Genomic DNA, 27,521 nt, shown 5'->3' with positions numbered 1-27,521 from the left:
ACCAAACTGGTCCGAAGACATTCGAAAAGGAAATATTGAGGTAGAGAGTAGAAATTTCCTCTACTCTATATATCGTTTTGCTAACAAAGGATCAAAAGATAAAAAATTAAATAAAGATATCATACAATAATAGCGCACCCAATAATAGATCCTTTAATTGGTACACCCAACTTTTCTTAGATTAAAAAGAGTAAAAACAAATAAAAATACAAACGAAAACCTTAAACCAATCCACCAAGAAGCAATAGAAAAATATAACCAAAACGGTAAATGGAGTGGTCATCATGTCAAATCCTAAAAGGTAAACATTAATAGCCTGTTTGGCCAAGTTGTAAAAATTAGTTTATTTTGAGAAGTATTTTTTTTCAAAAGTGTTTTTCTTAAAAGTATTTTTGGTGAGAAGCAATTTGTGTTGGTTAATTAGTTTGAAAAGCACTTCTGAGCAGCAATTAGTGTTTGGCTAAGCTTTAGAAAACTGCTTCTAAGTGTATTTTTTTCAAAAGTGCTTCTCAAAAAAGTGTTTTTAGAGAGAAACTACTTTTTTATGCTTCTCTAAAACTGCTTCTGCTTCTCCTCAAAAGCACTTTTTTTCCTTCCAAAAGCTTGGTCAAACACATCAATTTTTGGCCAAAAGTACTTTTGGCAAAAAAAAAAGTACTTTTCACCAAAAAGAAGCTTGGTCAAACATGTTATAAGTGGCACACACCCTCAAAGTCACGATACAGAAAAGTCTGCTAAGCCTGATTGGCTTAACTGATAAAAATAGTTGATAAATATACTCTTTTTGTTTTCATTTATGCTAATTTTTCTGGACATAGTATAATTTTTAATTTTTTTTTGAAATAAAATGTATACATAAAAAATACTATAAGTTACAATAATTAATAATTTAAAATATTCTAAAATATTTGCAAAAAAATATGGTAACAAATCTTAATAATAATAGTGCCATATACGATGGCACCGTGGGATATATACTATTACCGTGGATTTGGATACAGTATTTATTATGGAATAATTGTTTATTTAATTTTAATAAAGTCTTAAATAGACTATATACTCGTTTTGCTTATACATTAGATGATTTAGTGTATAGAGCTAAGCTTATACACGAAAAATTAAATCATTTGTTCTTATGAGTATAAAGTTTGAGTTCACAATCTAATGATAAAATGATTGTTGCACAAGATTAAATATAATTTATCTTGATTATGGGAATGGTTAAATTTCGATTTCTTGTACTAGTATATTTTGTATGTATTGAACGGATCATGTAAAGATAAGTATTTTATATTGACTTAATAAAATAATTTTATAGTATATTAAATGTACTTTTACTCCTAATATTGATATAATTATTATTAGTTGTGTATGTTTTTCATTATTTTATTTATGACAAAAAAAAAATTGTGGGTCAACATGCTTGGTAAATTGGACAATAATAATATCTATTGGAGAAATAATAATCAGTTGATGGAATTCATGTTACGATTTTGAGATTAATGATACACCTTTATGAAAGCTTAAGTTTTTATTTGTAAACATGTCCGCTGAATTTTATCAGATACATGAAATAAGTTAAGCAAAAGTTCAAAGAAAATAATTACTAATAAATTAAATTATCAGTATTTTTTATTTAATCGATTAGCATATTAATCTTAACAATGGGAGTTAAATAAGATTTTATGGAAGAATACGAAATTGAACTAATGAGTGTAATTACGAATTTTTAGTGAAATAATTTGTAATTATTATAATAAAGATTAATTTTTGAATTTTCAAATTAATTCCATAAGATGAGCCTTGTTAATTAAATTTTGTGGTTTTATTGTGCATACATAATAGGAAAAAAAATTATTTTTTTGGTGGAAAAGAAAACCCTGCAAGTTTTAAAAAAGGATTTTAACCCTTAAAATACGTGTCATAAAAAGGTTTTTTCGACCTAAAAGGTGGAGGGGGAGGGAGGGGGAGGGAGTGGCCGAATTTTACGGTATGTTTCCTAGGAAATTTCACCCACACAAAATTTTCAGATATTATTTGAGTTACACAATATAAGACCGTAGAACGTTTGAGGATCGTGATTGTATTGATGATGGAGATTTTATTGAGTTGATGTAGAATTGAAGGCTCAGGTAATAAAGGAGCTTCGTTCACGCTTCAAGAGTTAACCCGTAAAATTCCGTATGTACTAATTATCTAAATTACACGTGTTTCTAATACTTGAATTGCTTTCACTACTTAATATAATCCATCAGAAACAAAAGGAGTAAATGATTTTATACATAAGTAGTTACACTAGATGAAAGTGTTAAAACGGATAATAAATAGTTAGTGTTTTTGATAGAAAATGTGACATAAAAAAGTAAGCATAACTTCTTACAATGTTAAAGTTTTTTGACAAAAAAACATGCTGGTTTAGCCTAAAACAGACAATATCACATAAAAAATTTGGAAAAGGTCCTGAATTACCCCTCAACTATTAGAAATTATTTAAACTTATCTCACGTTATACTATTGGCTCATAAAAGCTCATACCGTCTTTACTATTGAAACGCATACAACCTTAACTTGATGGACCGGACATGTGACACTCATCCAAGGTTATTGGTCCATGTGGTCTTAAATTAGACTCGCCCCGCCCCATTACTCGCTGCCCGACCCATCAAATTTGACCCTCTCCCACATTTTTTTGTTATACATTGGTTTAGAGTAACTGATTTTATACATAAGCAGTTATATTAAATAGAATTATTAAAATGAATAATAAATAATTAGTGTGTTTGATAAAAATATATTGATAAAGTATCTTTTATGTTACATAAAAAGTAGGCATAATTTTTTACAACGTCAAGTCTTTTTACCAAATACATAAACAAATATATTCTCTCAGTTTAAGTTTTATGTAAATCTATTTTCTTTTTGATCCGTTTCAAAGAGAATGATCAATTTCTAAATTTAAAAGTAATTTAGATTAAAATTACAATTTTATCCTTACACAAATATTTTGGGCCCTTTTATTTTAAAAGTGTTCAATCTTTTCTTAAACTTGGTGCCAGTAAAGGAGGGAGTATAAGTAGTATATATAAAAGAAAAGTGCTGTCAAACATTCCTCTCCCCTGTTTTCCACTATTGTTCTTCCTTTTGGCGTTAAATTTGTGCAGAAACAGTAACCGACACTTTTTCTCCTATGTCCCATAGTCTTTTTATATACTTTCTAGCCAACCCCACTTTCTCTTTCTAATTGGTTATTGCTCTTCTGTTATGTTTTGTTCCTTTTCATAACTTTTACCTGTAACAAAAAAGAAGATAGATTCTCTTCCTAGCTCCAAGAAAAAGGCCAAAGTCCATGTAATGTAAAACACCTTTCTTTTGCCTCCTTTTGCTTGTTTTTTAGTGGGTCTGCCTCAAGATTTTGAATACATACTTGTTCGGAAGAACTAGGAAGGACTTAATATGGAGGCTATAAAGAAGCAAGCTACTAAATTGAGAGAGCAAGTGGCTAAGCAACAGCAGGTTTCCTTTTTATTTACTTTCCCATTAATATACAGTTATACTATTTTTTTTTTTTTGAGGATTTTTGGTACGAGAAGTGATAAGTTATCAAAGGTTTTTTCTTATTTTTATTTTTGGGTCGTCGAGAAAAGTTTTAATTTTGGGAATTAAGGTAATCAAGCTGCTATAGTTAGTTGTTCCTCATTTAAATGGATAAAGATTCCATTTTTATTACTATTATTACATCGTATTCCGAGTTACTGTATTGCTTGATTATTTTGTTTTGAAGTTTATATGTAGCCTGCTAGAATTTTGTTTGTGTAATTTATTTTGGACTTCCTTCAGCGTTTTAGTTTTCCTATAAACAGGCAGTAGCATAGTAGTATATGTTTAAAAAAGAAAAGAATGGAACCTAACTACCTAAGTAGCTCAGTGAGGATAGTATAAGGATGACGAGTCTAAGAACCGTTTGTGTGATCCATGTAGCAAGGCAATAACATTCTTGTGCTATCAATGAAATTACAAGCTACTAGAACTAGACAGTAGTGAAATTAAGCCGGTGATTTTCCAGTCAAGGGAGGGACATACAACCTAGTGCCGCCATCTCCAACTATATGGATGGGATGTTTGAGTCAACAAGAAAGAGAAGTAGGAATGGGCCACTGTTACTCTCCTTGCTAAGGGCTTTTGGAGGGGATGGAGATTTACCCTATAATCGATAAAGGGTGATTCGCCCGGGAAACTTCCGAGTTATGCTTTTGGCCAAACATGTTGAAGTATCACTAATTGCATGGTCTCTATGAAATGCATGAGTAAAATTAGTTATCTTTGGAGCAAGTAAGTGGAGAGGGCGGGGGAATGACGAGGGAACTTGTTTGATTTACTTCCATTTGGCGAAGTAATTATTTTTCTCCTCCTGTTGCTTGGTACCCTTAGTTCCCTTTTATTTCCTACCCGAAAAACCTTATTTAGGTACTTAACAGGGAGGTGTAAGCCCCGAAAGCCTCTGGTATATTGGTAGGGCAAGAGGCCCTTAGACCCCCAAAAAATGGATTGAAGCCCCTCGATTTCGATAAAAATTTCCTGTTTGCTGTTTTAAGTTGGAATTTGTGACCTTGATTATATACTAAAAGAAAATATGTATGTAATAATACAAGAAGCAGTTTTTATTGAACTAAGGTTTAGCAATGAAGTAGAAAGAACCCTATGCAAAAATGGGTTTATTACATGTAGGAAGTATTACTAGAATATCTTTTGCTTGTTACTGTTAGCGATCTATCTTTCTTGGCTCATCTATGAATCTGAGCCAAGGTTATTGCATAAGTAGCTGGACTCAAATTCTCAACTCAAGTTCAATATTAAACAAGTAAAGCCCAGACTTGTGAGATCATATGCTTGGGTCAGACTAGAATGGTAGTTCTTTAAAACATAGTTCAATGAAGATATCTTATGTAGGTTCTTATCATCTGTTATGAAAGAACTCATATTCTACTTTTTTTTAGGCTATTTTGAGACAATTGGGGCACTTGGGCCATGAATCTGTGATGGTTGACGAAGCAGAGCTAGAGATTCATCAGCGGCTTCAAGACTTATATATGTCTACAAGGGCTGCAAAGGTAACACCAATACAATTTTGTTAATGATTTTTTGTCTATTAATAAAGTCCTCAAACTCAAAGAGGTGAAATAGGGTCCCAATATATATGTAAAAAGCAGGTCCGGTGATACGCATTCTTAATCCTAAATGGAATGCAGGTAGGGATCCATACGTAAACAAAGTATCTATTTAGATAGGCCCGAATGATCCCTTCTCATAATGAGGAAGCGTATAACCCTATTTTGGCTTGGTCGGTATTGAATGAACTTATACTCATGGAATCGACTCAATTATCAGCTTTTAAGTTCATACCCTAACCCGTTCCGATATTGGGTGGAATAACTTTACTGATCCTTTGATTCCTGTTAAAAAAATTCTATTAAAGATAGTCCTCTTGGTAGCAGCATAAGGATCACAAAACTAACTTGCTGCGTTTTGTGCTTAACAGCATTTCCAGAGGGATATTGTTCGGGGTGTAGAAGGATATTTATCAACAAGTAAAAAACAAATGGAGATAGGTCTGTGGACCTCCATCCATATCTTATGTATATCTTATGTTGCTTCTGTTATTTAGCATATTATATGGAAGTCTCAACTTTCAGCTTGATCTTGCAGCTAGAAAGTTGTCCGAGAATTGTTATAAATATGGGTGTGAGAATCAAAATGGTCCGTCTACCTTGCCAAGGATTGCCGTGGAATTTGGTACTTCACATGCTGCAATGGAAGATCAAAGAGAAATTATGCTTGGAGTTCTTGGACAACAGGTTAGATCAATGCCTGTTTAGCTTTACAGTCATATCCACTCCAAATGATTTCCCTCAAAAAGGTTATTATTGTTGTGTAGATTGAAGAAGGTCATTTTTCAGTCTTTTCCCACCATTTTTACTATTTTGCCTCATTTTCTTGCAATGGGAGTTGTGATGTGCTGCAGAGGGAATCAGAAGCTTGCTTTATTTATGAAGATGTTGCCTACCTGTTGTTGTGGGAGTCAATATGCTTTCTGATGTTAAGATATATACAATAATTATGGATAGGTTAGAAGGAAGAATCTCTAGAGACCATCTAGACAGCATAAAACAAACACAGACATGCATAAGGTCCAAAATAGTGCACTTCTCACTCTTTGTGCAATGCAAAAAGAATAATGTATCAGTAAGAACCGAGGTCTAATCCATTATCAAAAAAGAAAAAAGAACCAAGGTCTAATCATTTTTTAAAAACTTGAATGCATTATGTGCCTGGCAGAATACGATAATTCAAGCGCAAAGCAATCTGTTTCTGATGTCTAAACAAAACAAAAAAGGAACAAATAGTCAGGTATCCTTGACATATCATATGATGCATTAAAGTAGGTCAAGCACATAATTTTTTCTGATATGAGAGCATTTTATCTGGGGTTCTTATGGTTAGATTTGGAGAGATCTATTCACTCCTGAGAGGTTAAAACTTGCAGATGCTTTTAGCAATTCATTTCATATAGTGAACTAAAGTGATCTTTATTGATGAGTCATACACCTCTAATGACAAGATACCTGAAGTATGAATCTCTACTGCTTTTAACCCAAGATGTGATGTAGGTGAAACTGTAAAATGGTATAACTTAATGAACCTTCCTCCAGTATTAATATGTATTGTGCATTCTAGTATTTCTTTCTGGATGAGTCTTAGATGTGGCATAATGACTTTTCGTTGTTGTGGCCATTTCTTGGTTCCAAGAGCGCATAGTGTGTGACCATTTTTCCTTTTAGCTGTAGGTTTGTGAGCCGTTAAGAGCATCAATACATGGTGCTCCTTTAGAAGATGCTCGCCATTTGACTCACCGTTATGACAGAATGCGCCAGGAGTTTGAAGCCCAGGTATCTTTCAACTTTTTTTGTTTTTTGGGTTGGGTTGATGGGTTGGGCTGGTGTAAAAGCTTGTTTATAAAATAAAAATAAAAAGAGAGTAAGGAAACAGAGGGATCTGTCCCTTATATCACCAAGGAATGTACCCCTACAATCAGCCGATCTTTACACCCTTTTCAATGAGGTCGTAATCAATTCATGCAAGAATTCTGGTAGTTCTAATTGGCTTCCCCTGCTCTTTTTAGGCTGCTGAAGTGATAAGACGCCAATCAAAGTTTAGAGATGCTTCTACTGAAAGTTTGGCAAAGCTTAAAAATGCAGAAACAAGATTGTCGGAGCTCAAATCTTCGGTGTTGGTTCTTGGCAAAGAAGCAACTGATGCCATGTTATCTGTTGAGGAGGACCAGCAGCAGATTACTTTCCAAAAGCTGGTTTCTCTTTCTTCATTCAATTCGTGTATGTTCTGACATCACAATGTGTATTGGGTAACCTTAACTGCTTAGTAAAATGACCTTAAATTGATAAATTTATGTTTGGGAATTTTATTTGCTAACTTCGGTCATTTGAAATGAAAGAACACAATGACATAAATATGAAACTCAAATATCTGGGATACCTAGTCCTAATCAAATTTTCCCTTCAGTTCTGAATGTGTTAAGAAAATAAATAATATCGGTTGTAACGACCTTTTCATGATTTCCACTTGACTGATCTTCAGCAATTGGAGATCCCTACGTACTTAGCTATTTTGTTTAGCTTGAGAACACTTATATCGTTGCTTTCTACTTTTCTTCCCTATTAATAATATTAATGTTCTTGTCTGCATTATTTTTTCTCTGCATGGATCACTTCCAGTTGAAATCTGTACAACTCTTTATCTAAAAATGATTTTAGCTTGCAGGTCGATGCTGAAAGATCTTATCATCAGAATGTTGTTGCCATTTTGGAGAAGTTGCATTCTGAGGTCTGTAGATTCAAACCTTTTATTTCCTCCAAATCATGAGAATAAAACTATTCTATCAGGATTTTTAGTTTTCTCTAAGCTGGATAGAATAGTGAACTTCTACCTTGAGACAAAATGAGATAAACAAGGCGATCACAGAAATATATAACATTTTTTTCTTGGAGTCAGATGCTTGAAGAAGAGCAACTAAATGGGTCATCCCCGCAGTCTTCAAATTCAGAAAGAGTTTTGCATGATACAACTGCAAATGGAACTGAGCATCCAAAAACTGAGGATAAAAGTCCTACCTATTTTATTGCAAAGGTAAGGCACTCTTTAAAGAGTTGGCATATTTACTTCTACAGAATACTCCTTTGTCCTCTCAAAATCTCAATATTCTTTGATCTCCTTGATTCTTTGGCGGTAGGTTATACACTCTTTTGATGCCCAAGCAGATGGTGAGCTAAGTCTAGAGGCTGGCGATTATGTGGTAGTTCGACAGGTAAATATCTTCATTTCTAATTAAGCAATAGAGACATTACACTGCCTATATGACTGCTGCTTGATATAACTATCATGTCTTATTTTTTGTGTTTTGGATGCTTAAGTTGACATTTTCTGGAGTACCTTGACGGTATTTAACATCAGTTTCAGAACTTTCCATTTGGTTCCAAGTCTTGCATACTTATTGCTCCACGATATGTTCATAAGCCTAAGAGCTTTTCTAACTATGGGGGTAGATATTAAACCGTTCACTTTTTGCAAGAACAAGTGATGCCGAAACTGTACATAAGGTATTGTCATCTCTCCATTATCAGTCAAAATCCAAAACTACAGGACACTGGCCTCTTGCTTTGTCGATGTCCCTTTCAGTTAGCCAGTACTAACAGTAGTAATTGTAGGAACTAACAATATGATTCATCAAATCCTTCTAAATGTTAGGGAAGTCCCAATTTAGATCGAATATGGTGGTAGACTGCTGTTGATTGTGGACATATTATTATATAGTAGGTTAACTATTGCCCTCCTTTAGTTTAAAATAGCCAACAGCAAGTGAGGGGCTTAGACATTTCCCTTCTGAAGTTGCCGCCTTTAACTTTTGAATATGCTGAACCAAATAAACCTGCTGAGATCCCCTGCTATCTGACTGAAGATTGGTGTGGATAAGCTAAAAAAGTGCTGGTTATAAAAGGTGACACTAGGTAAAATTATTTCCGAGCCGAGGGTCTATGGGAAACGGTCTCTCTACCTTACACAAGGCAGGGGTAAGGTCTGCGTACACCCCACCTTCCGCAGATCCCACTTGTGGAATTATACTGGGTATGTTGTTGTTGGTTCCATCTTCTGAAGCCTTGGTGGGTAGAGTTACAATTGCCTTTGCGCTAGTGGGAGATAGCTGGTATCAAGTGGACTAGTCAAGGCGCATGCAAGATGGACCTGACCACCACTGTATCCCCACCCCCCACCTCCACCCCCATGAACACACAAACCTAACAACAAAAAGGTGCTAGTTATATGACCCCGAGGATCATAAATGAAGTCGACTCTGGTTGACTAATTGATGTGATAGGCCAGAATTAGAATATGAGTGTCAGCGGCAAGAGCTGGTTTATTGGCGCCATATGTTGTTGGAGGTATCTCAAATTTCTGTTGCAAGTTTGGTTGCAACAATACATTTATTTCGTGAAGCCATGTCCCTTAGTCTAAGGAGAAGGGAAGCTACATTGTACGTCTGAGGACTTCAACACTTGGAAATGTCGCTCTGTAGGCTGCACATTATTGATTTGACTGTGGATCAAAATTATTACAATATGTCCTCTTATCCTTTACATCTTCCGTTGCTCATGACTTGAGACATTGTAACCGTGTGTTGTTGCATTGCTTTGTTCTGTTGATAAATTTCCTATTGTCGATTACCAAAGAGATGCTTCTCTAGGATACAACTTTTTAGCGAGCAAAATATGTTAAATTGTATTAAAATTGCGGATATAATGGGATTCTTGTTACAATAGGTAACTCCAAATGGATGGTCTGAAGGAGAATGCAAGGGTAAATCCGGATGGTTCCCCTCGGCTTATGCTGTAAAGTCAGACAAAGTAGCAGCAAGCAAAATGGTGGAAAAGGATACCACGCCATGAAACGCTACTATCAATCTCTTTTGTAAATTTCCACTTGTATAGGTATTTAAGGAGTTTTTGGTTTTGCTATTTTTTCTCCTGATGTAAATGCATCATAGCTTATGATCAAGCTTATTATTTGCTGATGTCCCAAGATCAGTGTTTTTATACAGGAAAATGCGTTGTTTACGCTTGTATTTTATAAATGTTATGACTAATTTTAGATTTTAATTCCATCTGGTCCTTGAAGGAAAAGGAAAGAAAAAAGAAGAAAATTACTATTTTGACAAGAAATGAACTATGTTTATTGAAGTATGCGTGGTAATATCCGAGGACTGGGTATTTCCCAACGCCAAAAATTGGATTGCCTTTACCCAGTAATAACGTTTATAGCTTAAATTACTTACTTTTTATGTCTTTATGAAATGAATAATGGTTAAAATTAGCTCTTAAGTTTAACTTATGGAGTAATCCATTGCTTGCATAACATAAGAAACAAGAAAATTAAAGCGAAGACTGTGTGCACACATTACTATCTCCAGACTCCAAATGGATGTTTATAACTATCTTCAAATTGATAAATTTGAGAAAATTCTGCATTCCGCCAGAAAAATTTTGAAGAGTCATTCCCCAAATTTCCGTTTTTTAAGCTTCATTTCTCCTACGAGTAAAGTAATTTCCCTTGAAGTGATCCTCAAAATTACTTTATCACACGGAGTGTTTAGATTATACGAAGCAAGAGTCATGCATAAAATTGAGAATAAATAGCTTTAACCATAGTTTAGTATGTGACTGACTTCTTGGCACTCTACTCTAATTACGTTTCTAAATAACACCAGAAAGTCACTAAACTCCTTTCCTCGGGAGCATGCAACTTGTATCAATTGCATATTATACATAAAACTCATGATTACCATGATGTCCTAGATTCAATCAGTCCACTAAACTCAACGAGGCAACAAAATCCTTATTATTACCTAATGATCCTAACTCACCTTTCTATATTTGTTTCTTCAGATAAACCATGAATAGTGGATGAGGAATTCACATTAGGCTAAAACCAATCAGTTTTCATGTAATATATGTCATTAAGACAATTCAATTCACTGTAACTTGGTCTTCTTTTGTTGTTGTTATCTTCATGTGCAAAGCTAAGATAGATATTCAAATCTTTCTTTTTAACTAAAAAGTTACCTTCATCTTTTCAATATGCCTTTCTTGATAAGCATAAAGATTCCTTTCTATTACATTTGGTTGTCTTTCTTCTCCCTTTCATAATCATGCACCGATTGTTTTTTTACTTTTCTTTTTCTGGAACGGGAAATACCAGCAACTTTCAATTGACAATTGTCATCATAAAGAGAGCTGTTCCGCTTTGGATTTCACTTATTCTGATTGACATAATCAAACAGCTACAAGAAAATAAGTAAAACCCTCAGGGGTGGTTGGCTTGATGGCAATTGACTTGAGCCTTGGGGTTTGCTCCCTTTCAAGGTCTCAAGTTCGAAACCCACTGGGTGCAAACAATTTCTGAGGGCCATCGGACTGGGTAAAACCTGAATTAACCGTGGTGCAATTGCGGAAAACTCCTTGCCGAGGGCCTATGCACCCCGGGAATAGTCGGGGCTCGAAGAGACTCGGACACCCGGTGCAAATCAAAAAAAATAATAAGTAAAACCGGGAATCAATAAAATAAAATGTAGCATGGAAAGTTGTAGTAATTAGGGAGATAAGAAACTCAAGACTCGAGATTGGCTGGCTAAAGTAGCCCCTTGTAGTACATTATTTACACTCTGCATCCAATCAAACACCAAACACAACAGCCTAATACTACTAGAATGAGAAGCTCCCCATAAAATTCCACGCGATATAATTCATTTCATGACATTAATAAGTACCACTGCAAAAGAGATTAATAGAAATAAAATAGAAAAACAAAAATACTTGTATTCAACTGATAAATCAGCTATTGTGGGGAAACATAATTTACAAAAAGGAGGTAGATGCAAAATCAATTCAATCGTTTCCATATACAACTATAACAAGGCTACAAACAGAAAAGCAAATGAAAGAAAAAGGGTTTGATTGCTCATACCACTCGTACAGATTCCGTTCCCCTGGCGAAATGAAAAGCTCAATGCACCAGAGCAAAATGATGAAATCAAAAATAGAATTAAGCACACTTAACCTCGTGATAACTAGCTGGAAACTCTGAATTTGAGGAATGATGACAGTTGAAATGGTGTTCTTTTGTCACAAATCTGCAGAAAGAATCGACAAATAGAGTAGAGAAAAGAATCTTTGCAGACTTGAAACCCCAATGCTTGCATCACTCCTCAATTTATTGCATGAAGTTGCAGATGAAAACTCAAAGGTTAACGTTCTTCGCATCCAGCAATAGCGCATTCAATCAGAGTTTGAATCATAGAAGTCACTTGGACATGGTGTCATGACTTCAGATTCAAGAATCTGAACAACCCTGTGCATGGTTGGCCTGTCATCGGGGCTTGAAGAGACACACTGTGTGGCAACTGAAAGCAGGGCATCAAGGCTTTCAGTCTGTACTCGTTCACAATGTGGATCAACTATCTCCATTCGTCTATTCTCAGATGCGAGAAAATTCAGCTGCACGATGAATATAACAAGAGTTTAGAAGACCAGTGATCTGAATAAAATACCTGGAATGCCAGCTATATGATCTGTTCGTCCTACTCTGGCAGGATACTTCACAACAAAAAGTGAAAAATTCTTTCACAAAGATGTAGGGTTAATTGGAATGACGTTTTACCAAATGATCCAAATAGTCTTGGGTTTTCACATGATTAGATCAAACTATAACAAAACTACCGATAAAATTTTGAACTCTTAATATTGATTTAATCAGTGACACTATTCAGTTTAGTCAGGTGCATATGACAATGATAGGTCTTTATTTAAGATGACTAAATTTTTATTATTTGTTGTAGATGTTAACATTATTTTGGTGCACAAACATTATTCTCCTTCAGGCTCTTGCCCATCCTTACCTATCTGGAAAAAATAAGGTTCACCATCATTCCTCATGCTCCTATTTAACATTCTTTAGTTCATTTTGCTTCAACTTTGTCCTTATTGTCCCTCATATATTTCATGGATTAATGACCACCAAGACTATTGCTGCTTAGCCTGTTTGGCCAAGCTTTTTTTGGGCCAAAAGTGCTTTTTTTTGGCCAAAAATTGAGGTGTTTGGCCAAGCTTTTGTAAGGAAAAAAAGTATTTTTGAGGAGAAGCAGAAGCAGCTTTGGAGAAGCAGAAAAAAGTAGCTTCTCTCCAAAAGCACTTTTCTGAGAAGCACTTTTGAGAAAAATACATTTAGAAACAATTTTCAAAAGCTTGGCCAAACACTAATTACTGCTCAAAAGTGCTTTTCTCATTAATTAGCCAAACACAAACTACTTCTCACCAAAAACACTTTTTTTAAAAGTACTTTTGAGAAAAGCACTTCTCAAAATAAGCTGATTTTAGAAGCTTGGCCAAACGGGCTATTATATTGTTGCACAACTATCATCACCGTTTGTCTCAAGTGGAAGTTTTACCTCAACAATTACCATCTTTATTGATTGTCTCAAGTGCAAGTTTTACCATAATAATTTTGTGTCCATACCCAGTCCAGTCCTTATGCAGTCTCAACTAATAACCTCTTTTTTGCTTTTCTTTGAGAAACTAACCGACCTCAATCACGTCAAAACTTAAAAACTTGCAGCTTAAAACACTCAATCACGTCAAAACTTAAAGGGGTCAAGTTGGAATTACTTGTCCAGCAACATGCTTCCCTCTACCTCCTTCCCTTGGTAATATCATTCTCATCTCCCCCCACCCCCCACCCACAAACCCCCAAGGAGTAATGCAGTAATTGCAAAATCAGTGAGAAGAGGAACTGGAAGGGAATTGAGGTTGGGGCAAAACGTGGCAGTGGCAAATGTAGCTTTTCAGCCTTACGCCTTTAAGATCTCACAAGATGCAAATGTGTGCTTTTGATAGATACTTGCACTCCAATAGGCAACATTTTCCAGGGATAAGGATACATCAGTTAAACAAAATATTACAATGAACTCTTTAGTGCAAACATTTAAGATGATATATGTTTTTTTTTTATGAAGCAAGGTGTTCCATTAGAAAAGCATTAAGAAGATGCATAGTTACATAGTTACAGGAGGCCCAGTACATTTAAGATGATATATGTTTGTTATTCTTTCAGACTTTCAGTAATTTCAACTTTGCCCCCAGTAGGGACCCCTCAAGTGAAGTTCACATGCATCTCTGCAGTTTGGACTCTGGTAGCCAAAAAGAGTGAGATCGTGATTAATTATGTGCATAACTACAGATAAAGGTCGAACTATCAAATTGTGACATATATTAAGACTAATTTATGAATTTAGCTATGTTTAGATAACCGATTAGCTTTTCACTAAATATTTACTCTTTGCATCAATCACTATATAGTGGTTTTGGGTTGTCACCAACTTATGCTATGTATGTTAGGTCATCCTTATGTTCTTGCTTTAGGAAGAAACACATACTTCGTTACAGTGAAAAGAATATCAGAGATGATTAACTTAGCAACTTGAAGAACGTCCATTTTTTCTCCTTAGCACCTTTAATTCAAGGAGCAAATTTCATCATTGCAGTTAAGTAGACCATTCTTGTCTAATTTGCTATTCTCACATACCTTTTGAATTACAAAGACGCTTTCTGAGTTGAATCACAGTGGAGACATCCTATCTAGACCCTTATGGATTAGATTTATATATATGTTCATCAGATTTTCCCAATAGCCTTAACCTTGCCAATAAATAGCGATAGTCACATTTGTAGCTTTAAAAAATAAAGTAAACTACCCCGCAAAGAGAATGTCAGGAATTTCAACCAAGAGAGAGAATAAACTAAAAATATTAGAAGTAAGATGTCATTAATGACATAACATACCCAGCCAACAATATTGAAGCCCTTCTCAATATATGATGCATCAGTGGGCCGCTTTCCACTTATGACTTCAAGAACCAGAACTCCAAAACTATAAACATCAGTCTTTTCTGTAGCCCTACCACTCTGCATGTATTCTTGAAAGAAAAAGTAGAAGAGAAAAGAAACACATAAGCTGTAAAACAAGCAACAAACAACTAGATACCTCAAGTGCAGCAGAAATCATTAGCCCAAAGTGAAAGCATACAAAATCAGATTTATGCATGGCACTGCAAGGAGAACTTTCTTTTTACAAGGTAAATAATTTATTAAAACTAAAATTTTAAGCACCCAGATAACCTCTCATCACATGTTACAACTTCTTATTTTTTATGAAATCATCATATCTTACAACTTGATGCAGCAGAGATGTGCATTAAAACATTATTTCCGATGCCTCACGTCAAAACTGCCCCTCAAGACAAACTTTGAAATAGAACCATTTTCTCCCCCTCCCTCTGTCATTCAACTAGGCCAAATATGATCTTTTGTCAATATCAAGAAAAATAAGCATGTAAGAAATCAGAGGGTGCAACATCTACAGTCAAAAGCAGCAACCATCTTGTACTTGAAAAGAAGTAGCAAAACCTGATTAAAGAAAGAGGAAAACCAGACAGCTCTCTCCCCAATCTCAACTATTACTAGCGACAGAAAGTCATTCCTTGCATAGTTTAAAATTACAACTTCTTAAATAAAAGATGAAGATAAATGTCTAATCATGGGGTGTACCTGGAGCTAAATACCCAAATGTGCCAGCTACAATTGTTGTGATGTGAGACTCCTCATCTCCGAGTAATTTGGCCAGTCCAAAATCAGATACTCGAGCCTCAAAATTGCCATCAAGCAAAATGTTGCTAGCCTTTATGTCACGGTGGATTACTCGAGGGGAACAATCATGATGTAAATATGCCAACCCTTTCGCAGCTCCCATGATTACAGTTAGCCGTGCACCCCAGTCTAGTTGCTCAGATCTCTCTGAATAAGATGTCAAAAACGATTTTTTTATGGAACCGAAAACAATAGCCAAATCTAAAACTCTCTACCCTGGAGATACAAATAATCTGAACAGCAATAGCAATTTAAGAAGATGAACTAGCTTAAAGGAATGTCATCTTTTTTGTTGTTCTCTTTGCTTTCCGCCCTAGACGCTGAAAGCAAATGTCATGTCACTTTCCACATTCCTAACATGACGGTCATTTTGTTACTTTATTGGATAGAAGAACACCGAATCAACGAGATACTCAACCATTTTGACAATTCATTTTTTTCTTTTTGCTTGGTATACATACCAAAACTATGGATAAAAATTAGCTAAACATTACTACTGTACTGTCATGTATGTATGAATGTGGTTCTGAGGCACAATAGCTGCAAAGGATAGCGCTGCAAGCTAGCTAACTGGTAAACTAAACCAAAGGAGTTCAAGTGTAAATTAAAAGTTACTTATAAAAAGGATGTCTATATTCAAAGTTCTACAGCAGTATTTACATAAATATAGAGCACATATGAAACATCAATGACGCACTAACAGATTCTTTGGTGCCATCAGAGCTTCTTGGTTAGCTAGGAAGTTACTCTCCATTATTCTAAAGATACAAACAGTTAAATTTCCTAGACACAAAAACATTCCAGAGTGACATCTGCACCATCCAAATGTGTAAACCATTCTACTCTATTACTTAGATTAAAAGGTAAGAGATTTATGCAACCAAGCCAATGGGTACTAATCCATGTACGTTTAGAGCTGCATTAGGACAACAAACGCAAAGCTTAGTCAATGCCATTCAGAAACTTTCTCCAAAGGCTGACAATACTTTTCCAATCAATTGCATATCAAACACTGCTTTTACAGCATTCCCTTCTGTCCATACAATCTGCCAGACTTTTTGATACAATATTTCACTGGTTGGATCAATCAAAATAGCAGTACAAAGTGATTCCTTATCATAATTTATTCGGTTCTGTCCTCGATGAACCTCTTTATACAAAATCTGTCAGTTTAATTGGGTTATCGAAGTGGCAAGTATTATGAGAATAACTTGGTCTGTTTATGAATGTCTACTGTTTAAACGTCTCATGGCACTTTAGTGAGCTCATATTAATTAGCCAAGGATATTATTACCATTACTGTTACTGTTAGTAGATTGCCCTTGTTATCTCCAACTGAGCCACACAACCCTAAGTTCAATCAGGTGCTGTACAGGGAAGATAACCAACCCTGTTGTGCTTTGAAAAGTCAAAATTGCTAAAATCTCAAATATTTGCCAATTAGAAGAGAAAAGCCAGAAATTCTCAGCAAAACCCAGCTTATGTGCTAAATCCGGAAAATAACAAATATTTTCACCAATTGTTAAGCACCGGGACATTTTACAAAGGACGTATATCTCACCGTGCAGAACTTCATCTAGGCTACCTCCGGATAAGAAGTCATATATCAACAACTTCGATGTTGGAGAATTGCAATATCCTCGCAGATTTACCAGATATCGGTGCTTAATGCTTCCAAGAATTTCCAGCTCCCTCTCGAAGAACCTATCAAAGCCTTCATTCATCTTGATAATTCTCTTCAAGGCAAATACATTGCCGTCATCCATTGCAAGCTTGTATACAGTTCCAAATCCCCCAGAACCAATTATGTGTTCTCCATTCAGAGTCTCCAGCTTTTTGATGATATCCTTTGAAGAGTAGGGCAAATCTCCATGAAACATGACAATCGATGCACCTGAGAATTTAATAATTGTAAGCCTTTTACATGGAATTTAAAAGCATAAAGCAAATAAAGATGAAGAACTTTAGAATTGTAACTTCCACATAGGTTCTAGATAAAGACCTGCACAAACATCCATTGCAAGGCTTTTGCCATCATTTTTACCCAGTCTCTTGTAGAGGAAACAGCCCCAGAAACACATCAGTGCCACCAATAGCAGAGCACCCACAGTGGCAGATGCACTTATCAGTAGTCGACCATTCTTACTTTGGTTTTGGGCTGAGAAACATGGAAAGAAGTATGAGATTCACCATGAAACATGAATGGAAGGAAGTGAAACAAACGATGAAAGAAAACAGGGAAATTAAAAAGCAGTAGAAAAGGCTACACGTCCAATGACAAGTAACTATTTCATCAAGTCATGCTGTCAACATATAATGGTGCTGCTTAAAACTATGAAGTCTGCACACTTATGTGATTCCACCAATTGAAGTAAAAAGTTTTCTTGTTAGCCTGACAGATGAACAAATCCTTCACAAATATCATTTGAAATTCTAGTCAACAGAAATTACACAAAAACAAAAAACATGTCGTAGATGTTGCAGTACCATGAATTACCTTTACATATCTTAAAAGTGAAGAATACGAAGATACTTACCAAAAAAAATGTATGCTAGATCTTTAATTTTTAGAAGAACAAAGAAATCTAGAATGTGAACTCCTATGAAGATAGAGGTGCTTCGTTTCCAACAATGACATTACTGCAGTTAAACCATTGTCATGTTCTTTTGTCTACTTGATATAGGAAATCCAGAAAAGGACAAGTTGTTGTCTTTGGCGGCCGAAACACCAGGAGCTGTTTTTTATGACCGAGAAATATGCCTGGGGCCAATCCTTAGGTTCAACCACAGCCTTTGAAACTCAGGGATAATGGGCCCACCCCTCCACCACTTCTCCAATTAAATACCAGGCTTAATTCGCATGGCGGATGGCTCAACCCTGTGACCTAAGTCACAAGTCCCTCAACCTTTGTCACTTGACCTAAGCCAAGGGGCAAAGAATTCTGTAACTAGGAGTCCTTAATCATCTGAGAAATGATTCTGTGGATATTGATATATGCACTCTTATAGACAAAAAAATTGGACTTGATATCTGACTAGGATTTAATGCTGATAATGTGTCACCTTTACCTGCAACTGGGGACCGGGAAAATGAAGGACCTCCAGCTTTACAGTCCTGACTGATTTGCTGGCCACACAAATTACGATTTCCAAGAAATCTGCCATAAATTCGAAAATCAGAAATCATGTAAAACCAAGCCAATCGGTGCTTAAGTCGTCAACTACAATTGTTAGGTCAAAATCATATCAGGCAGCCATTTTGTGCACATGCAATCCACTACAAGTCTCACTCCCCTTTCCAATGATGGGTACTAATCAAGAATATGGTTGTATCAAAGGCTAAGACTGCTATACACTTCCTTTTCACTAATACACATTTTACTAACCAGTGTGGTTATGGACTCTCAAGAATTTATGGACCTCAATCCTAATTTCAAATGCAATTGCTAATTAAGGCAACACCCTCAGTGTCATCCCAGAATTAGTTACAATTTTTTTTGGTGGATTCCTGAAAATAAACAGTTGTGCAACACAAGGATGCTGATAAAAAGGGCAGCCCCTCCCTCCCTCCCTCCCTCCCTTCCCCCCTCTCTCTCCATATATATATATATATGGAGTTGATACACGATGCTGCAAACGGTATAGACATGTATTAGTTGTGTCGAGAAATACATAAACAAGGCAGAGTATCTGAGGAAAGAAATGACAAGTAATACAGATCACATATATGCTCTGACAATTCAAATGCACTTAACAAGAAGGGACTTTTGTAAAGGTGTTACTTACGAATATGGTTGTATCAAAGGCTAAGACTGCTATACACTTCCTTTTCACTAATACACATTTTACTAACCAGTGTGGTTATGGACTCTCAAGAATTTATGGACCTCAATCCTAATTTCAAATGCAATTGCTAATTAAGGCAACACCCTCAGTGTCATCCCAGAATTAGTTACAATCTTTTTTGGTGGATTCCTGAAAATAAACAGTTGTGCAACACAAGGATGCTGATAAAAAGGGCAGCCCCTCCCTCCCTCCCTCCCTCCCTTCCCCCCTCTCTCGATGCTGCAAACGGTATAGACATGGATTGGTTGTGTCGAGAAATACATAAACAAGGCAGAGTATCTGAGGAAAGAAATGACAAGTAATACAGATCGCATATATGCTCTGACAATTCAAATGCACTTAACAAGAAGGGACTTTTGTAAAGGTGTTACTTACGAATCATTTCCAAAGTTGGCAAGGTGTCCATCAGTAGGTATTTGCCCAACCAAGAAATTTGTCGACACGTTGCTGCAAACATTGAACAAAAAATATTAATTCAGAGGTGTAACCCAACCTCACCCCTCAAATAAACGTTTTGCACTTTAAGTTATTGGCAGGTTAAAACTTTTAGGGCACTCACAAAGAGACAAGATTGTTCAGCTTGCCAAGGGATGGTGGAATGTTTCCGCTAAGAGAGTTGCTTGAAAGATCTCTGGCAGAAGTTAAAAACCAACATCAATTGGTTGTACTGTAGGAGTAATTACTAAGGCTCAACAATCTATCACATGCGTAGAATTGAGACAGATAAATAAGTTCTGCATTAGAAGTTACAAGCTCTTTTTTATAAGGAAAAAATGTTCACCCAGACTAAATCAAGCTCTCAAATGTAAAAATCACAAGGTAAAATGTCACTCTTTCCTGTGTCAAAGCCGCTCTATTTTTACGATAAACTGCTCATAAAAGCCTTATATTCCTCAATTAGGTTTCTCTCCATTACCTGGAAGAGTACAGAGGTAAAGTATGCATGACTTTTCTTGGCTCTTTAATGTTAAAAGAAAGGTTGTATTGGTCTAGAAAGAAAAACACTAATGACTCCAAGAACCACATCCCTAAGATATGACAGACAGAGAAAAAAATCAGTTGACATGTTGGTCCCTCTTCACTAGAAATCCTGAGAGCTAATTCATGAAATCCTCCAGTTATCTGATACCACAATGATGCTAGAGTGTGACTACCAGTAATTGCATAAGTATAAAAGATGACACCACCATGAGACCCACAAGTAACTCCAGACAATGGAGCATGACAATAGAACAAATGAATCTCCAGTTGTCTCGCGTTTCGTAGGCTCTTCATACTAGAGGGAGGGAAAATGCACAAGAAGAAGGGTGTTCAAATTAGCAAGGAAGATGACAGGATCCCAGGGCAGAGGCTGGGACATTTAGGAGAATGGAATGTTGTATGTAGTAACAATCAACATACGAAAGATACACCTGCATAATTAAAGTAACAAGCAGAATAGAAGCTCATACAGGAAACATACAGTTGGATTGGAGTTTGTGTAAGATGAAGGGACAGGCAAAAGCATGATTATGGGCATTAAGATGAAAGGGTAGGAAGAAATTGATAAAGAAAACCTAAAGAAGGGCTGATAGTAAGTAGTAGAACCACGGAGCAACAAGAATCTAATTGCAATAATAAGTTTTTGTTTTTGTTTAATTGTTGTTTGGGCTGAGGGGGATGGAGAAAGGGGTAGGGGATTACATAGTGGGGACTTGAACCTTCCCCCTATAATGGCGGAAGGCGTGTAAGCTCACCGGGGTATTAGGTTAGATAGCACAAACTGTCAAAAGTCAAAAAAAATTGGGAAAAGGTTGTATATTTTATTCGAGGAATGTCTACATAATTATAGATATTTTGGTTACATAGGTACAGTCATCCACGAAACCTAAATGTTGTCCAAATGCATCATGCTTACTTATGCAGATTAAGGTGAATGGATCGTATAGGAGATTGAGACCTGCAGAACAGCATGCACAGAAAATAGAATCAAAATATGAGACACAAAGTCTTACAGATTCTCAAGCTCAGGAAGGTTCCCCAACTCATCAGGAATCCATCCGCTTAAATAGTTACCCTGTAGAAACCTGCATAAAATATTATAATTCCTAACAAATTAGCTAACTTGTACAGTAATAACTTTGTAATTTGAAATTCTAAAACAACGCCAACAAAAAAGCCGCTCAAACCTCTCTTGAACATATCAAACCGAAATACGGATTAAGTCTGTTCTATTTTACATATCAAGATTAGTAGCATAACAAGGACTATAACATCTAGCAATACCAAGCTGGTTTTGCAATATGAAAGGAGATAAAGTGATTAATCTTATACATGAACTAGAAAGAGTGTGATGATAAAATGTGGACAACTCTTTATAAAGATATTGAATTTTGCACTCAACTTTTTTATGCTCGAACTCCATAAAACAGAATGCCAGCTTTACCATTTGTACAAGTATCGCTATTACTTAGCAAAAGGAGGATCAACCATAATACAAAGCATAAATTCTACGAATAAACAAACTGATCATAGAATTCCAGGGTTAAGTAATGCAACTTCCTCCTAAAATTGAGTCATGGGAATATGGTGTGGTTCAGGCTTAGTACGATTCAGATGATAGTGAGGTTACGGGGAAGAAGGAGATGGGAGGTGGGACTCTGGGAGCTGAGGATAGGGATATTGTATCCGCAGGGAATCCTCAAATAGCATGTAAACTATGTTGAAGTTCTTTCTATTCACTCAAGTGCATATCGCAGAAACTCAAGCACCTCAATAAATGAAGAGAATTAGATATGCAGGTTTCGCCAAAGAAGTGCATTGCATAACTTACAAAGATTTCAGTTTTGTACAATTTCCCAATGCAGGAGGTATTGTCCCATAGAAATTATTGTCATGAAGAGCTCTGCATTTCGGTAGATTGTGTTAGCATAGTATAGTGGGACTGACAACAATAGAAACGTGAACAGAAGGAAATGGAAGCATACAGAAACTGCAACTGGTCTAGCTTCCCGATATCTGGCGATATAGATCCACTGAGCTTGTGATCAGGGAGGATTCTGAATGATAAAAGAAAAAACAATTATAGTAGTTCACATAGTAGATTTCAATACGTAAAAGGCTACATTAGAAGTAAAGTATCAGTCCGTTAGAATGTTAGGTCAGTGTCAAGTATTAGTATTAAATTAGTCTCTTATTAGTTAAATACAAAATGTCGGGTAGTTACTCGCATGTTAGATACAAAATTGCTTAGAGATAATGTTTTGTAGGGATATTCGGTGAAGATACTAAATCCAGGCCATTTGACAAGTAGCAACTGTAAAACAGTGCTAGAGAATCAGCCCTACAGAAATGCAACATAATGCAATCAAAAACGCTTCCACGTATTGTCAAGATCAGCTGCAATTCAGTTCTACAAGATCAAAAATCCAATTTGATCCAGAAATTACCTTCCCAACTACTGAGGGTTCTCAGCATTTATTTAGTGTAATTTTATATCAAAATATTTCTATTTCTGAATTATGGAGCCCAAAATAATATGTGAAAATAGAAAAATAACTAGAACCGCAACAATGCCATCACCGGCAGAGATGTTTTAACAAAAATACAGATACTCACAATGATATAACTCTCTTTGATTTTGGGTCACAAAGTACTCCTTTCCAGCCACATGGGTCCGAATCTTCTGGTCTCCACTGCTTAAGAACACCATCTGAACCAAGTACTGAGATCCTAAAGTTGACAAGCGCTTGACCTGCGAAGATGTGGAAAAGTTTAAAGTGTGGACTAAAGTGTAACTCTTACAATATGGAACAAGCTTCAGATTACACACATCCATTATCAAGTGCGGCAGTATCAGCATTACATTCACGTAATTTTTTTACGTAACAACGGAAAAGAAACTCAACAGCATCAGAAGACTGAAAATATCCAATTATTAGAGGCTAACAAGTTCCAACGGACAATCACCTTGCGATCTACTTTATTAAATAACAGAGATTTGTCCTTGATTTAGAAAACTGACCAAAGAACGAAACCTGTTATATCAACTGGATCAAGCATGTTATATTTCTCGACATACTCTCATCAACTGAAATACACGGGTGACTAGCCTGTAACCTATATAGACAAATCAAGTAAGAAATACTGAAGAAAGGTGTGACATCGCACCATCAGGACTGAGAGCTAGCGCAACTCTTGAGAAAATGCAAAGCAGCAGCACACTTGAAAACAACAGCTCCCGAATTTTCAAAGAGAAGCCGCCCATCTCGGCGCAGGTCAAGCATAATAAGGCTACTGAAGAACATCTGACAGACTACGCTGCGCTGCAGTTCCCTTGGACATACAGTGAACAAGATGTGACACCAAGAAACCAGCAATGAAAAACGAGAAATGCTCCCTGGAGGAACACAAACACAGCAAAAGATATTAGAAAGAATCCTGTTATGATCAAGGCAACTTTTATAACTGAAATAACATAGAAAAACATAAACAGCGAATCTACAGATAATTCTCACAGATCGGTGCATATTATTTCCAATTGTTCAACTACATTGACATGCAGTTGACACTTGTCTTGCAAAAACTACGTTGAGAACATTAAATTGTCCCCCGGAATCATACACATGATGTGAAGACTACATTTCGCAATGTAGACATAACTTCTCAAACATAGAGTAGGATGTTCATTCCAAGAATATTACTATTCTTCCATAATGCTTTATTGCGACCCAAGACTCTTACTGGATTACCAAATCATGTCAGTAAATTTTGCACTAGGTTCAGAGCACATATATTGTAGAATACGGAGAACAAATTAGTTGCGAAAATTCAGCTTAACGACAGAAATATACATGAACAGCATGAATCAGGGAAGAAGAGTACTGATTTTGAGTCTGTCATTAAGAGAGTAATAGTCCCTGCCACCTGACACAAGTTTGAAAAGAATGCTACTTGCACATACTAGTGTTATTATTAATAGGACAAATGAAATCTAGATTAACAAATATATTCACATGCATGTATGTTGGGCAACCAAATATTTTGAAGCCGGAATGATTAGCAAGACTAACAAATCATGCTTTCATCGGAGTCTTCAAATGTGCAGAGGGAGCAAGGTTGACAATATAACAAGATGTTGCAATGGCTTCAAAGGTGCAGGGAACATGGCTGACACTATTTGCATCCTTGATGGATTTACATACTTGTATTTGGGCAACCAAATATGTTGAAGCCGAAATAATTAGCAGGATTATCTAATTTTTTTCTTTGGATTATCAAAGTACAAAGGTGCAGAGGGAGAATGATTGACAATATAACAAGTTGTTGCAATGGCTTTTGCTTAAACAGTCATGGATCAACCTAACAGTTGAGATCATGTGCGAGCTCTTTCCAAAAGAGTCTTGTTCATCCTTTCTGCCACAATATTTTGTTGAGGCGTCATCTTTTTAATAAGATAAATAATTCTATCAATAATGGGCAGATCTCCGAACACAAGCAGTATGCCAAAAAGTAGAAAATCTGTAACATCATATGATTCTCTACTAAAGACACCAATATTCTGCACATTGGAACTTCATGGGTACACAAAAAGAAAACTAGGAACGAGAGGCTTTTCCTTAAATGTACATAATCGTTCTCTGTTCCTTCAAAACTTTCCTTTTTCATTCCTTCCACAGGACACACATGAGTTCTTCTGGAGCAACATCACATCTTAGTAGTGTAGTGTCGAGCAATTGCTTCATTCTTGCAAAACGTCTTAAATTCATCAATATGGAATTCCAAGTCATTATCCGTTCTAAGTTGCTTGATTTGTTTTCCTTTCTGCTTTTGTGAAGGTGAAATAAATTTACTATATCAACCAAAACTATGCTAATATAGAGATTTGTAACGTCATGTCATGATCTATTTCTTGGCCTTTTTATGAAAGCACTGTTGCCCAATATTTGGTCAAACATTTTAAGCATTGTTGGCTAATTGCCCAAACCTTTTCTTAGAATTGGGGTCAATTCCGAAGATCGGGTCTTTTGTAGATAATCATGTTCTTATGTAAATTCTCTACTTTTTGGTATACTTCTTGTACACGGGAGTTTTTCTCCTTTTGATTAATACAATTTACCTTATCAAAAAAAAATTAGGGTCAATTCCCTCTCACTTTAGACACATCATTAAGAAATTGAGAAGAACAATTTTGGTGTTTTCTCTTGTATCAAAATAGAGAATATTCTGTGGAAGAGTTAAGGGTGGGAGAATACTTGTTTGAACCTCTTTGTGAGTGTTTTGTGTAAGATTATTCTCTCTGATTATTTTTGGGTTAATTATGGTTATCTCTAGTTTTGCATGCTCTTTTGTATACTTTTTGATATATAGAACTGATCCTCTCTGCACATGGCCATAGGTCTTTTTGACCGAACCACGTAATGTTTGTGCCTCCTTATATGCTTTATGTAACATCATTTTTTACTTGTTTTGTCTAATCCCGCACTATCCAGAATTTCGATCCTAACATAACGACCTTCTAACATGTACCAGTTCCAAGAGTCCTAAAAGTGAGAAATTTTAAACCTTTACTGCTTCTTTCCTGACAAAAAATAAAACCAATTACATGCTTGATCTTGACCAAACATAGGAGCATTAAGAGCACCATTTCCACTTCATCCAGAACACGCTCACCCCTTTTTTCAACTGAAACTACAGAATTTCAGCACTCTCACAAAAAGCAGACACATGTATAGAACCCCAAAACCAATGTACACCAATCACAGCATTAAGTTCTATCCAAACAAAAGATTCAACAAAAAATCTGATCTTTATACACACACTAACATATAAAAAACCAAAATCAAACACCTGAAAATGCAAATATGAAACCCACAATCACCAAATACCAAAACCAATGTACCCACAATCACCAAATACCAAAACCAATGTACACCCATTAATGCACTCAGTAGATCAAAGCTTTATACAATACACTAACACAAGCACAACCAAAACCCAAACCTGAAAATGCAAAAATGAAAACCCACGACCCCCTAAACGCCAAAAGGACAAAACCAAGTACACCCGTCTAAGCACTCAGTACAATCCAACAAATTTTTTGAAAATTAAAAGCTTTATAATACACTAAATATAACAAAAAAGCGCAAAAGCAGTACCTGAAAATGCTAGATTCGATCTGCAAGTGAGTACCCAACGTTCATTTCACAGTGATACACAAAAAGGTTGAAGTTTGAGCTGTAAAATTTAAGTTAGAGTAACACAGAGAAAAAGCTAAGCCTTTGCCATGACAGAGTGTGGATTTTGGCTGCTGTGTATAAAATAAAATCTTTTTGGTGTTGTTGAATGGAGGTAGATTTGAGATTTTTGAGAAATTAAAAATGGTTACTGGGACTGGCTGGCTCATCAGTGGGAACCAATGAGAGTGGAGTGGGTTCGTACGTGGAGAGTGACTCCTCATGCGTGCGACCGACGCTGGTGATGGAGTGGGGACTCAATTGCTGTGAGGGATACAAGCTACAATCAGAAAAATCTCAAAAAAAATTAGGAAAAATAGTAATTTTGGTCCTTGAGATATTGCTTAATTTCTTTTCTAGTCTTTGTAATATTCCACATAGCACATTCAACCTTTAATTAAAGGGTGATTGACATAGTTGTACACAACAATAAAATTATTTACCCTTCCTTATCTATTTACTTTTCTGCCAATTAAACTAATTACATTTCCTACTCACATAAACTTTTGTGGGTAATTTCCTCTTTTTTCTCCTTTTCTTTTTTATTTCTCTGCTTCTTTTCTTTTCTCTTTTCTCTTTTTTCTCGTTTTCTTCTCTCCTTTTTTCACTTTTTCTTTTCATTTATTTTTTTTCCCAAGCC

General features: G+C 35.8%; 2 protein-coding genes across 2 annotated transcripts; one reads left to right on the top strand and one right to left on the bottom strand.

Annotated features, from left to right (window-relative positions):
* The first annotated feature begins 3,243 nt into the window (after nucleotides 1-3,243).
* LOC107820535 (SH3 domain-containing protein 1) lies at nucleotides 3,244-10,210 on the top strand. Its single transcript, XM_075253258.1, has 10 exons — nucleotides 3,244-3,513; nucleotides 4,995-5,108; nucleotides 5,537-5,606; nucleotides 5,704-5,852; nucleotides 6,843-6,944; nucleotides 7,178-7,386; nucleotides 7,827-7,896; nucleotides 8,065-8,199; nucleotides 8,303-8,377; nucleotides 9,888-10,210. Exons 1-10 carry the CDS (start codon nucleotides 3,454-3,456, stop codon nucleotides 10,011-10,013), a joined length of 1,110 nt encoding a protein of 369 aa, XP_075109359.1. The 5' UTR covers nucleotides 3,244-3,453; the 3' UTR covers nucleotides 10,014-10,210.
* Nucleotides 10,211-11,904: 1,694 nt separating this feature from the next.
* On the bottom strand, nucleotides 11,905-27,132 carry LOC107820534 (LRR receptor-like serine/threonine-protein kinase FEI 2). Its single transcript, XM_075253284.1, has 14 exons — nucleotides 26,804-27,132; nucleotides 23,817-24,045; nucleotides 23,265-23,400; nucleotides 22,634-22,705; nucleotides 22,480-22,551; nucleotides 21,662-21,733; nucleotides 20,227-20,298; nucleotides 20,043-20,114; nucleotides 18,891-18,979; nucleotides 17,824-17,979; nucleotides 17,383-17,715; nucleotides 15,723-15,968; nucleotides 14,958-15,091; nucleotides 11,905-12,617 (listed from the first exon to the last, which is right to left on the bottom strand). Exons 2-14 carry the CDS (start codon nucleotides 23,911-23,913, stop codon nucleotides 12,399-12,401), a joined length of 1,770 nt encoding a protein of 589 aa, XP_075109385.1. The 5' UTR covers nucleotides 23,914-24,045; nucleotides 26,804-27,132; the 3' UTR covers nucleotides 11,905-12,398.
* Nucleotides 27,133-27,521: the final 389 nt, after the last annotated feature.

The sequence above is a fragment of the Nicotiana tabacum genome, chromosome 1, assembly GCF_000715075.1.
Source record: "Nicotiana tabacum cultivar K326 chromosome 1, ASM71507v2, whole genome shotgun sequence".
Classification (NCBI taxonomy): Eukaryota; Viridiplantae; Streptophyta; class Magnoliopsida; order Solanales; family Solanaceae; genus Nicotiana; species Nicotiana tabacum.
This window is presented reverse-complemented; position numbering and strand designations above follow the sequence as displayed.

Coding starts and splice junctions, on each gene's coding strand:
- LOC107820535 (XM_075253258.1), top strand. CDS start 3,454: ATGGAGGCTATAAAGAAGCAAGCTACTAAATTGAGAGAGCAAGTGGCT. Junction 3,514..4,994: donor AAGTGGCTAAGCAACAGCAG/GTTTCCTTTTTA, acceptor ACTTTTTTTTAG/GCTATTTTGAGACAATTGGG. Junction 6,945..7,177: donor GCCAGGAGTTTGAAGCCCAG/GTATCTTTCAAC, acceptor TGCTCTTTTTAG/GCTGCTGAAGTGATAAGACG.
- LOC107820534 (XM_075253284.1), bottom strand. CDS start 23,913: ATGGGCGGCTTCTCTTTGAAAATTCGGGAGCTGTTGTTTTCAAGTGTG. Junction 22,552..22,633: donor CTAGACCAGTTGCAGTTTCT/GTATGCTTCCAT, acceptor ACCGAAATGCAG/AGCTCTTCATGACAATAATT. Junction 17,716..17,823: donor TGCAATGGATGTTTGTGCAG/GTCTTTATCTAG, acceptor TTAAATTCTCAG/GTGCATCGATTGTCATGTTT.